The following is a 13,620-nucleotide window of genomic DNA, read 5'->3' on the forward strand; positions in this document are numbered from 1 at the left end:
TCAGTACTGACCCTCCGACAGTGCGGCGCTCCCTCAGTACTGCCCCTCCGACAGTGCAGCGCTCCCTCAGTACTGACCCTCTGACAGTGCGGCGCTCCCTCAGTACTGCCCCTCCGACAGTGCAGCGCTCCCTCAGTACTGCCCCTCCGACAGTGCGGCGCTCCCTCAGTACTGCCCCTCCGACAGTGCGGCGCGCCCTCAGTACTGCCCCTCCGACAGTGCAGCGCTCCCTCAGTACTGCCCCTCCGACAGTGCGGCACTCCCTCAGTATTGCCCCTCCGACAGTGCAGCGCTCCCTCAGTACTGCCCCTCTGACAGTGCAGCGCTCCCTCAGTACTGCCCCTCCGACAGTGCGGCGCTCCCTCAGTACTGACCCTCCGACAGTGCCGCGCTCCCTCAGTACTGCCCCTCCGACAGTGCAGCGCTCCCTCAGTACTGCCCCTCCGACAGTGCGGCGCTCCCTCAGTACTGCCCCTCCGACAGTGCGGCGCTCCCTCAGTACTGCCCCTCCGACAGTGCAGCGCTCCCTAATTCCACTTCCATAACATCACCCTTCTCTGTCCCTGCCTCAGTTCATCTGCTGTTGTAACCCTCATCCATCCCTTTGTTGCCTCTAGACTTAACTATTCCAACGCACTCCTGGCTGGTCTCCCACATTCCACCCAACGTAAACTTGAGGCGGCTGCCCGTGTCCTAACTCGCACCAAGTCCCGTTCACCCATCACCCCTGTGCTCGCTGACCTACACTGGCTCCTGGTTAAGCAGCGCCTTGAATTCAAAATTCTCATCCTGGATTTCAAATCCCTCCTTGGCCTCGCCCCTCCCTATCTCTGTAATCTCCTCCAGCCCTACAACCCTCCGAGATACCTGCGCTCCTCTAATTCTGCCCTCTTCAGCATCCCCGGTTATAATCGCTCCACCAGTGGCGGCCGTGCCTTCTGTTGCCTGGGCCCCGAGCTCTGGAATTCCCTCCCTAAACCTCTCCGCCTCTCCTCCTTTAAGCGGCTCCTTAAAAACTACCTCTTTGACCAAGCATTTGCTCATCTGTCTTAATATCGCCTTATAGAAACATCGAAGATAGGAGCAGGAGTAGGCCATTCGGCCCCTCGAGCCTGCTCCGCCATTCAATGCGATCATGGCTGATCATCCAAATTCAGTACCCTGTCCCTGCCTTCTCCTCATACCCCTTGACCCCTTTAGCCTTAAGAAATATATCCAACTCCTTCTTGAATATATTTAATGAATTGGCCTCTACTGCCTTCTGTGGTAGAGAATTCCACAGGTTCACCACTCTCTGGGTGAAGAAATTCCTCCTCATCTCAGTCCTAAATGGCTTACCCCTTATCCTTAGACTGTGACCCCTGGTTCTGGACTACCCTCCAGCGAGTACAAGCCCAGTCGACCCAATCTCTCCTCGTACGTCATTCCTGCCATCTGACTCAGTGTGAAATTTTGTCTGATTAACGCTCCTGTGAAGCGCCTTGGGACGTTTTACTACTTTAAAGGCACTGGATCAACGGGAGTTGATATTGTTGTCTCCCTCTGTATCTATCTATCCATCTGTCTACCTCTCCCCGACCAGCGAAAATAGTTTCTCTCCAACTACCTGTCATAAATCGCAACTTCGACAAGAAGTAACTCAGGAAGTACTACTGAACGGCCAGCTGAGGGCGCCACCCGAGGAGTATAAATACTCGGGCGTGGGCCCAGCTTGGCCAGAGACAGTCTGGAAACAGGAAGCTAGTGACTACTAACTAGACCTCCATGTTTTGTTACAAGTCGATTAAAACCATGCTTTATGTACGAGCAAGTGCGTCGTGAGTCTTTATTACGTCACTACCCTGTTAGTTCCCGTTAATATCTTGAAAACTTCAATCAAATCGCCCCATAACCGTCTAAATTCCAGGGAATACAACCCTAGTTTGTGCAATAGTGCAGAAGGAGGCCATTCGGCCCGTCGTGCCTGTGCCGACTCTTTGAAAGTGCGGCTGTGCTCAGTCCCACACCCCTCGCACTTTGACACTTACCCTGGAAGTTCCTCATCCTCGATTACCCGTCCAACCCCCTCTTAAAATTACTTGTGGAATCAGCTTCCACCTCCGTCTCAGGACGAGCGTTCCCCATCCCGTCAACTCCCCGAGTGAAAAGAATTTCTCCTCATCTCCCCTCTGGATCCTTTGGCCAATGACTTTAAATCTACAATCTCTGGCCCACTTGCGAGAAGGAATAGTTTTAATCTATCTACTCTGAAAAAACCGCTGAGAAAATCTTCCCCCCCCCCCATCTCATCCTTTCAAGTATTGATCCAATTCCCTTTTGAAAGTTACCTCATCCCTGGTACCATTCTAGTCAATCTCCCCTTAACCTTCTCTGCTCTAAGGAGAACAATCCCAGCTTCTCCAGTCTCTCCACGTAACTGAAGTCCCTTATCCCTGGTACCATTCTAGTAAATTTTCTCTCACATCCATCTCCAAGGTCTTGACATCTTTCCTAAAGTGTGGTGCCCAGAATTGGGACACAGTACCCCAGCTGGGCCTAACCAGTGATCTGTGAAGGATTTAGCAATACGGCCATTGTTTTACGCAGTACACTACGATCCTGTAATGGGTGACTTTTTTAAATTCATTCCTGAGATGTGGGTGTCGCTAGGCAAGGTGGTGAGCCGCCTTCTTGAACCGCTGCAGTCCGTGTGGTGAAGGTGCTCCCACAGTGCTGTTAGGGAGGGAGTTCCAGGATTTTGACCCAGCGACGATGAAGGATCGGCCGATATATTTCCAAGTCAGGATGGTGTGTGACTTGGAGGGGAACTTGGAGGTGGTGGTGTTCCCATGCGCCTGCTGCCCTTGTCCTTCTAGGTGGTCGAGGTCGCGGGTTTGGGAGGTGCTGCCGAAGAAGCCTTGGCGAGTTGCTGCAGTGCATCTTGTAGATGGTGCACACTGCAGCCACGGTACGCCGGTGGTGGAGGGAGTGGATGTTTAAGGTGGTGGATGGGGTGCCAATCAAGCGGGCTGCTTTGTCCTGGATGGTGTCGAGCTTCTTGAGTGTTGTTGGAGCTGCACTCATCCAGGCAAGTGGAGAGTATTCCATCACACTCCTGACTTGTGCCTTGTAGATGAGAGCAGTAGTGGGAATAACACAAATGGTTGGGGTTGAGACCCAGGATCTTTGAATACACACAACACAAGCGTTGATACTTACTCTAGCTCTGTTACTTTACAGTCTGTATCCCTCAGAGCCACACACAGGATTCGAACTCCTTCATCGCCAAGATTGTTTCCCAACAGACTGGAGGCAAAATAGAACACAGGAAAATTCGGATTATTCCGGGAACAGGAGGAGGCCATTCAGCCCTCCTCGAGCCTGTTACACAGGAACAGGAGGTGGCCATTCAGTCCCACGAGCCTGTTACACAGGAACAGGAGGAGGCCATTCAGCCCCTCGAGCCTGTTACACAGGAACAGGAGGAGGCCATTCAGCCTCTCGAGTCTGTTACATAGTTAGGCCACAGCTAGAGTACTACCCCCAACCCCCACCCCCCCAACCCCCACCACCCCAACCCCCACCCCCAACCCCCCACCTCCAACCCCCTGGAATGACTGGGCCAGGCGGCCGGTGAGGTACCTGAGCCGCTTGCAGTTGAGGAAGGCCAGCAGCAGATGCTTGATCCCGTCGGCCTGCATGTAGCAGTTCTCGAAGCTGAGCGAGTCGACGCCGTCGCAGCGGCGCAGGACGTAGCAGAGGGCGGCGCAGTCGTGGGGGTCGAGGCGGGAGCCGGGCTGGGGCCGGCCACCCAGGGCCGCCGTGGGGCCGACCGAGCGGGCCAGGGCGCCGGCCAGCCGCCGGTTGCGGCCCTCGAAGAGGTAGTGCGCCAGGTTCAGCAGCCGGCGGCGGCCTGGCTCCCGGCGGGCCGGCTCGGCCTGGACCTGCTCCTCCAGCCACTGGATGGCCTCGCAGACCGAGCGGTGGGGCAGGGGTTGCAGGGCCTCCTCCAGCTGGCAGGAGGAGGCCCGGCAGGAGAAGCCCATCGCGAAGCGCAGAAATCCCTGGTAGCCGCCGTCCTGGTTGTCGGACTGGGCCGCCTGCAGCAGCCTCCGCAGGTCGTGCGGCTGCGGGGCCAGGTACTGGGCCAGGGCCGCCAGGAAGTCCTGCAGTGCGGGCTGGCGGAAGGCGTAGTAGGCCCCGCCTGGGCCCGCCGGCCCCACCAGGCCGGCCAGCAGCGGAGACAACGGCCGCAGGCGGTGCTGCAGCAGCTGCTCCTGGCCAAACAGCCGGCTCCGGCGCGACACGCACTCGTAGGCCAGCTCGCCCAGCCGGAAGATGACGTCCCGGGGGCTCTGGCCGTCCTCCTCGCTCGCCTGGGCGGCCCTCAGCAGGCCCCGCAGATAACCGGCCAGCAGCTGGGTGACGGTGTGGGGCGGGGGGCCCTCGCGGCCAGCCGAGGCGGCGCACAGCAGCCAGCAGTAGGAGGGGTGGAAGCAGAGGCTGCGCAGGAAGCCGCTCGCCTCCGCCTGCTCCAGGCTCCGCCGGGCCTGCTCCCGGTCGCCGTGGTAACGCTGGAAGTACTCCTGCTGGGCCGGGGGGTCCAGGCCCACCACCTCGGCCCACAGCTGCACCCCGGCCTTCTGCAGGGGCCTGAGGGCGGCAGCCCGGCCGCAGATCAGCACGCAGCAACCGGGCAGCAGCAGGCCCCGCGCCAGGGCCCGGACCAGGTCCCAGAGCGGACGGGCCTGCGCGGGGTCGGACAGGCCCTCGTCCTCGTTGCCCCCCCGCCCTCGCCGCTGTTTCTTCTTCTTCTCCTTCTCGGCCGACGGGTCGGACCCGGCGGGCTGCGGCTGCAGCCCGTCGAAGATGAAGAGCAGGGTCTCCGGGGTGCGCCACAGGTAAGGCAGCAGACCGCCCAGGTACGGGTAGGAGGCCAGCACCAGGGCGCTCAGGCTGACGGGCTCTGGCGCCAGGCACTCCACCTCGAAGTGGAAGATGAAGTGGAACTGCGGGTAGACCGCGGGGCCGCCCTGGGCCGCTGCCCAGTCACTCAGCAGCTTCCGCACGGTGGCGGTTTTGCCGATGCCGGCCGCCCCGCCCAGCACCGTGGCCCCGCCGCCCCGGCTGAAGCCCAGGCCGAAGAGCTCGTGTTCGGCGGCGATGCACTCGATCCCCTCCTTGGTGTAGCCCCCTCGCTCTTGGCCGGCCCGCCGGGCCAGCTCCTCGTGATTCATCAGCGACACCTCCCGCTGCCACGTGATGACCACCAGGTGCGGGTAGCTGTTCGGGGAAGCGGGCGCCGGCGGCGCGGCGGGGCCCAGGTTCAGGGTGCTCTGGCTCCGTGCCGTCTCCTGCATCGATCGGAGGGTCTCCTTATGTCGGCGCTGGGCCTCCTGGATCACTAGAAGACAGCAAGCACACCAGGAGAGGTCGTTACTCACGGCATAGGAGACAGAGAGAGACAGAGAGAGAGAGAGACAGACAGAGAGAGACAGAGAGAGAGAGAGAGAGAGAGAGACAGAGAGACAGAGAGAGCGAGAGACAGAGAGAGAGATAGAGACAGAGAGGGAGAGAGACAGAGAGAGAGAGAGACAGAGAGAGAGAAAGAGAGCGAGAGACAGAGAGAGAGAGACAGAGACAGAGAGAGACAGACAGAGACAGAGAGAGAGAGAGAGACAGAGAGAGAGATAGAGAGAAACAGAGAGGGAGAGAGAGAAAGAGAGAGAGCGAGACAGAGACAGAGAGAGAGAGAGACAGAGAGAGAGATAGAGAGAGACAGAGAGGGAGAGAGACAGAGAGAGAGAGAGACAGAGAGAGAGAAAGAGAGAGACAGAGAGAGCGAGAGACAGAGAGAGACAGAGAGAGAGAGAGAGAGAGACAGAGAGAGAGAGACAGAGAGAAACAGAGGCAAAGAGAGCCAAAAACGAGCACTAAGCTTTCTAAATCACCTCAAATCTAGTTCCCCAGACACCCTTCATTTTAAAGCCCTCCAGACCCAAGAGCTGAACCCAGAAACGAGTCCCCTGAGTCAGTTGTTACTGAAACTAAGTTCTCCTACCCAGCCGGACCCTGACCAGTCCCAGACCAACACTGCTCCCCAAACACCAATCCGAGTGAACCAAATCATTAAACAATGCAAAGAAACCTACCTGGAACATTGGAACACAATAACCAAAAGCCAAAGCAGATTAGAATGCTACCGGGCCCTAAAAAGAGAATATAAACTGGCAGACTATCTCTCGACCATCAGAGACACAAAACAGAGACAGACCCTCACCAGATACAGACTAAGCGACCACCAACTGGCAATTGAAAAAGGAAGATACAAGAAATCCTGGCAACCTAAAGAAAATAGATTATGTGATCACTGTCTGGCCGGCGAGGTTGAGACAGAGGTGCACTTCCTCCTAAAATGCAAAAAATTCAACGAGACAAGAAACATATATTTTGACAAGCTCAGCCTTACAACCCCAGATTTCAAAGAATTGGATGACCTGTCAAAATTAAGAATAGTCCTGGGGGAGGGAGACAGACCATATCTTGGTGCCCAATATGTAACAACATGTCACAACCTGAGGAACAGTGAGTGACTAACGAGCACACCCATAGCATATATACGCTAAAAATGTTTAAATCAATACCGAATGTACCCAACGACTGTTTTAAATTAATACTGAATGCACCTAACGAGGGTCAACGACTGTTTAAATTAATACTGTCTGTACCCAACGAGGGTCAAAAACGTTTGACACCTACAGAATGTTGGAAACCTGTACTTTTTGTTATGTAAGCTTTGGCAACATGGTTCCCTGTAAACTTTCATGCCAATAAAGCGATTTGAATTGAATTGAATTGAATTGAGAGAGAATGAAAGACAGAGAGAGAGAGAGACAGAGAGAGAAACAGAGAGAGAGAGAGAGAGGCAGAGACAGAGATAGACAGAGAGAGAGATAGACAGAGAGAGATAGACAGAGAGATAGATAGACAGAGAGAGACAAAGAGAGAGAGACAGAGAGAGATAGGCAGAGAGACAGAGAGAGACAAAGAGAGAGAGAGACAGAGATTGACAGAGAGATAGACAGAGAGAGACAGAGATAGACAGAGAGAGAGACAGAGAGAGACAGAGAGACAGAGAGAGAGACAGAGATTGACAGAGAGATAGACAGAGAGAGACAGAGATAGACAGAGAGAGAGAGAGAGAGAGAGAGAGAGAGAGAGAGAGAGAGAGAGACAGAGACAGACAAATTGGAGACAAACAAACAAAATACTTCCCACAGGGGCGGGGGGTGACGCAGGGCTCGCCAATCTCACCGACACTCTTTAATATTTACATAAATGAATTGGCAAAACTACTTGAACAATCGACAGCACCCGGCCTCACCCTATATGAATCCAAGGTTAAATTCCTCCTCTATGCAGACGACCTGGTTCTGCTGTCACCAACTAAGGAGGGTCTACAGCAGAACCTGGATCTGCTGGAATCAGTCTGTCAGACCTGGGCCCTGACAATAAACCTCCAAAAAACCAAAGTTCTCGTGTTCCAACAAAGATCCAGACATCAGGGACCCAAAATAAATCTCACACTAGGAACAACTAAAATCGAACAAACCACTAACTACACATACTTGGGCATAAAAATCAGCTCTACGGGAAATTTCAAACTGGCTGTGAATGAACTGAAAGAGAAAGCAAGAAGGGCTTTCTATGCCATTAAAAGATCAATCCAAATAGAAATCCCAATTAGCATTTGGCTCAAAATTTTCAAATCAGTAATTGAACCAATTGCACTCTATGGCAGTGAGGTGTGGGGACCGCTAACACAACAAGAATTTGCAAAATGGGACAAACACCCAATTGAGATCCTACATGCAGAATTCTGTAAAAGTATCCTCCGGACTCAAAGGAAAACTGTAAACAATGCATGCAGGGCAGAACTAGGCCAATTTCCACTATTACTATCCAAAAAAGAGCCACCAAATTTTGGAAACACCTAAAAATGAGCAACCCCCACTGCTATCATTACGAAGCCTTGAAATGCCAAGAGAGGACCATAAAGAATAACTCCCTCAGTCAACTAGTCCTGGGACTCAGTGAAGCAACCACTAACACTACTAACAATAACCAGCCCCAGGACAGTGACATCGTAGCACAGAGAATTCGACCCAACACAATTGTCACTAAACAAAAGGAAAAATACCTGTCATATTGGGCAGAAACAACAAAAACCCAAAGCAAACTCAATTGCTACTTGGCCCTAAACAGACAATACAACATGGCTGAGTACCTGACCATGGTAAAGGATAACAAACTGAGAAAAACCTTGACAAGGTACAGACTTAGCGAACATAGCCTAGCGATCGAAAAAGGCAGACACAGGCAGACCAGGCTGCCAAGAGAGGACAGGATATGCTCTCACTGCAGTCAGGGAGTAGTGGAGACAGAGATGCACTTCTTCACAGCCTGTGGAAAATATCAGGGCATCAGGGAGAATTTCTACCAAAAATTCTCACAAATATGCCCTGAATTCAGAAATTTGAATGACGACCAAAAACTCCCATACCTACTGGGGGAGGAGAGAAGCTGTGTAGCACTGGCGGCACACTATGTTACAGCTTGCCATGAACAGAGGGACAACCAGTAAACCTAAGAAAAGAGTATATATAAATAATGCGAATGTATATTTATACACTCAGGGATATACCTGTTTATACACTGTATGAATAGAACTGCGTTTATGTGTTCAACCATAAATGTATTTTGATGCTTTGGCAACATAAGATGTACCTTATCATGCCAATAAAGCGATTTGAATTGAATTGAATTGAATTGACAGAGAGAGAGAGAGAGAGACAGAGAGAGATTGACAGAGAGAGACAGAGAGAGAGAGACAGAGAGAGACAGAGAGAGATAGACAGAGAGAGACAGAGAGAGAGAGACAGAGAGAGACTGAGAGAGAGAGAGACAGAGAGAGAGACTGAGTGAGAGAGAGAGAGAGAGAGACAGAGACAGAGAGACAGAGAGAGAGATAGACAGAGAGAGAGACAGAGAGAGAGACAGAGAGAGAGATAGACAGAGAGAGACAGAGAGAGAGATAGACAGAGAGAGAGACAGAGAGAGAGAGAGACAGAGAGAGAGACAGAGACAGAGAGAGAGAGAGCGAGAGAGACAGAGAGAGATAGAGAGAGACAGAGACAGAGAGAGAGACAGAGACAGAGAGAGAGAGAGAGAGAGACAGAGAGAGAGAGAGACAGAGAGAGACAGAGAGAGAGAGAGACAGAGAGACTGACAGACAGAGAGAGACACATTGCGAGGGAAAGACAGGGAGAGATAGACAGGGAGAGTAGACAGAGAGACCGAGAAAGAGAGATAGACAGTGAGACAGAGAGAGGGAGAGAGACAGACAGGGGGAGAGAGAGAGAGAGAGTCATAACGGCACAAAAGGAGGCCATTCGGCCTGTCGAGTCCGTGCCGGCTCTCTGTAGAGCGATCCAGTCAGTCCCATTCCCCCGCTCTATCCCCGTAGCCCTGCAAGTTTATTTCCCTCCAGTGCCCATCCAGTCTCCCCTTGATTTTTGGGTTCCCTTTTATGTTAACCACCATTCTACTCTCATATTCTCTCTTTGCCAATCTTATTTTCATCTTCACTTCCCCTCTCAACTTATTGTATTTAGTCTGGTTCTCCCTTGAAGAATTCACCTGACATGCATCATACACCCTCTTTTTTGTTTCATCATCTTCTCTATCTCCCTCGTCATCCAAGGAGCCCTTGCTTTGGTTCCCTTACCCTTCCCTCTTGTTGGAATGTACCTAGCCTGTACTTGGAACATCTCCTCCTTAAGGATCACCCATTGTTCTGTTACAGTTTTTCCTGTCAGTCTGTGGTTCCATTTTACCCTGGCTAGATCCCTTCACATCCCATTGAAGTTCGCCCTATTCCAGTTTAGAAGTTCCACTCGAGATTGTTCCTTGCTCCTCTCCATTGCTAATCATAATCTAATGATACGATGATCACTCGTACCCAAGTGTTCTCCCACAGACACTTGGTCGACCTGGCCCACCTCATTCCCCAGCACCAGATCCAACAACACCTCCTTCCTAGTTGGGCCAAGAACATACTGGTCAAGGAAATTCTCCTGAACACATTTCAGAAATTCCTCCCCCTCCTTTCCCTTTACCCTAGCCTTATCCCAATCGATAAGTGCCCAGTCCTCACCGTTTTTAAGCCACATTTCCGTTATTGCCACAACATCATATTGCCACACGGCTAATTGTGCTTGTAGCTCACCAACCTTATTCACCACACTTTGTGTGTTTACGTACATGCATTCTAAACACACTTTTGAATTTTTCGTAGTCCTTAGTCTGCTCCTATCTAATATGGTATTACTACCGCCTCTAGTACTTTCTTCTCTAGTACTATCCAACACATTCACTCTTTTATGCACCTTATTCCTCTTTTCTACTCCTATATGCTGGTGCCCACCCCCCCGCCAAGTTAGTTTAAACCCTCCCCAACAGCACTAACAAACCTCCCCGCGAGAATATTGGTCCCGGCTCTGTTGAGGTGTAACCCGTCCAGCTTGTACAGGTCCCACCTTCCCCAGAAACGGTCACAATGCCTCAGGAATCTAAAGCCCTCCCTTCTGCACCATCTCTCCAGCCACGTATTCATCTGTTCTATCCTCCTATTCCTGTACTCACTAGCACGTGGCACTGGGTGTAATCCGGAGATTACTACCTTTGAGGTCCTGCTTTTTAATCTCACTCCTAGCTCCCTAAACTCTGCCTGCAGGACCTCATCCCTCTTTCTGCCTATGTCGTTGGTACCGATATGGACAACGACCTCTGGCTGTTCACCCTCCCCCCTCAGAGTGTCCTGCAGCTGCTCAGTGACATCCTTGACCCTGGCACCAGGGAGGCAACATACCATCCTGAGAGAGAGGGAGACAGAGACAAAGAGAGAGACAGAGAGAGAGAGTGTAAGGTTTGCAAGAATTTCAGAAATTTCTACAGCCCCAAAGATTATTTTTTGATTAAAGAAAACCTGGGTGGAATATACCTTAAAAACCCAGGGTATCAAAATGGCTGTCAGGCCTCGTGGCAGAAGACAAAGACAGCCTGCCTGTATATCTTCAATCACAGGCTGACAAAGGATTTGAAAAAAACACCAGCCTGCACGAATGTTGAAGTACTTGAAACTGTCAATCAACTGCAGTTTAGGAAGTTGCACTCACAGGACAAAGGATGTTTGTTTACAGAACTCTCTACAATGTTGACTCAAAGGCTTAAGTACTTAAAGCTGTCAATCAATTGCGGTTGGACTGCGACCAAAAGCAGGTCCAAGCCCAAGATTCCGCCTTTAAGGCCGCGCTGGTAAGGGAAAAGGATTTAGAACAGGGTTACTGGCAGGCTGCCAGTTATATTAAACAATGCAGGTTGTTTAAGCCGGAGGCAGGGAAACGGGCAGCTGGGAGTGAACCTGAGAATAGAAATCCTCAGCCTGCAGCGCGTACACTCACACAGATTGCACACGCAGGCGCAGTCGCGTGCGTGAGAGGAGAAGTTCCCCAGCACATTGGCCCGAGCGATTCCCCCTCTCTTGTGGGACACCGGGGAGGAGCCTGAACCAGGTTTTAGACCTGAAGGGGAAGACTCTCAGCCACCGGCAGCCAGTGGCAAGGGATTGCGTGGCCCCAGCCCAGGTTTGGGAAGGGAGGGACCCGAGGGAGAAGGTCCCCAGCCAGCAAGGAGTGTGACCCGAGCTAAGGGTCCGCTCGCCAGGATAGCCCCACCAGCGACACTCCCTAGGAGGTCTCTTTGGGTACCCCAGCCCAAGAAAGTATGGTCACCAGCTTTCCAGTGGAAAAGGGTGGACTCCCGAGTCAGGGAGAAGCCAAAAGACAGAAGTCCCCAACCAGCAGCCATAAGCTGCGAGGGACAAGAAGTTGGGATCAGTCCAGTCACGCTGCAGGGAACAGCCTGTGGCAGCCCAAACAGGGATTAGGCTGGCCGCCCGGAGACGGGCGGCGCTTGTATATAAATACTGGTCAAGTAATGTGTATAGAGGATTAAGTTAGAATGTGTTTATTTTAATTTTATATTGCAATTCGGTAGTGTTAATTATTAGAGTATAAGTTTTAAGTATGGTACCGTTCCAGAGTGTTGTCTATGTGAGCCAAGGTCGGGGACCTGATCACACTCCCCCGAGCCAGGGGACCTGGCTAGATGTTTTTTTTGAAGTCTTTTTCAGAGTTCCGGAAGGTACAGAGGACCATCGTGTCGTTGGATGCTCGAGGAAGGGAGCACCCCTAGCCCACGAAGGGAGGGGTCTGCAGGAGGCAGATGCCCACAGCATTTAAACTGTTATTGGAAATCCCGATTAAGATTAAGAGTTTACAAAAAGCTTGTTAATTATTTTATACTTTGTATTATGTACTGGTCCCAACTCCAAAGGAAATAATGTGTGAATTTAGTTCCTAACTGTGAGATTGTACAATTTGTTTGGAGTGAATTGAAAATTTGCATATGCCTATGAATTGTTGTGTTTGTAGATTGTGAAAGTTGAAATACATTTATGGCTGAAGAATGGTGCCATTTATTAAAGTGTCAGGCAATTGCATTATAAAAAAAAAGGAAGCTCGTTTTCTTCCGTTTGTATTTTTAACAGATATGTTTTGGCTTGGTGGTAATCCCATTAAAGATGTTGTATCGTGTTAAAACTATGTCACAAGTGGTGCAGGGGCATTGGACCCCCTCTATGCTTGAATTATTGTAAGTACTCAGTGGTGCAGGGGCATTGGACCCCCTCCGTGTTTGAATTATTGTAAGTACTCAGTGGTGCAGGGGCATTGGACCCCCTCCGTGTTTGAATTATTGTAACTAATCATGTTTTTCTGTCGATAGATGCCTACCGTGTACTGCGATTCTCTCTGGGTAAGAGGAATGGAGGTGTCGGGGGATCAAAGATAGATATAGACAAGTATAAGGGAAGGTTGTTTGTGGGGGGTCAGAAATTATTGCTCACCTTTGAACAGGATACTACAAGCAAGTTTTAGTATCCGATGGGGGACTGTAAGGTTCGCAAGAATTTTGGAAATTTTTACAGCCCCGAGATTATTTTTTGATTAAAGAAAACCTGGGTGGAATATACCTTAAAAACCCAGGGTATCAAAATGGCTGTCAGGCCTCGTGGCAGAAGACAAAGACAGCCTGCCTGTATATCTTCAATCACGGGCTGACAAAGGATTTGAAAAAAACACCAGCCTGCATGAATGTTGAAGTACTTGAAACTGTCAATCAACTGCAGTTTAGGAGGTTGTACACACAGGACAAAGGATGTTTGTTTACAGAACTCTCTACAATGTTGACTCAAAGGCTTAAGTACTTAAAGCTGTCAATCAATTGCGGTTGGACTGCGACCGCAGGACAATGGTTTGTTTACAAAGCCCTTGAGTGATGTTCACAGAAATCACAGAAACCTCACAGTGCAGATAGAGGCCATTTCGGCCCATCGAGCCTGCACCGACACATATCCCACCCGATCCCCGTAACCCCACCTATTTAATCCCCCTAACACTAAGGGTCAATTTATCATAGCCAATCAACCTAACCCGCACATCTTTGGACTGTGGGAGGAAA

General features: G+C 51.2%; 1 protein-coding gene across 1 annotated transcript in view; it reads right to left on the reverse strand.

Moving 5' to 3' along the window:
* LOC147092223 (NACHT, LRR and PYD domains-containing protein 3-like) overlaps positions 1-13,620 on the reverse strand; it is a 77,488-nt gene that overhangs the window by 22,134 nt on the left and 41,734 nt on the right. Inside the window, exons 6-7 of the mRNA XM_085975887.1 lie at positions 3,622-5,383; positions 3,199-3,285 (exon numbers count right to left, since the gene is read on the reverse strand). Of these exons, the coding sequence (XP_085832013.1) occupies positions 3,199-3,285; positions 3,622-5,383 (1,849 nt within the window). The remainder of the gene's footprint in view (positions 1-3,198; positions 3,286-3,621; positions 5,384-13,620) is intronic.

Source organism: Somniosus microcephalus, unplaced genomic scaffold (genome assembly GCF_052327205.1).
Source record: "Somniosus microcephalus isolate GS21.2 unplaced genomic scaffold, FLI_Smic_1.0 unresolved_chr2, whole genome shotgun sequence".
Classification (NCBI taxonomy): Eukaryota; Metazoa; Chordata; class Chondrichthyes; order Squaliformes; family Somniosidae; genus Somniosus; species Somniosus microcephalus.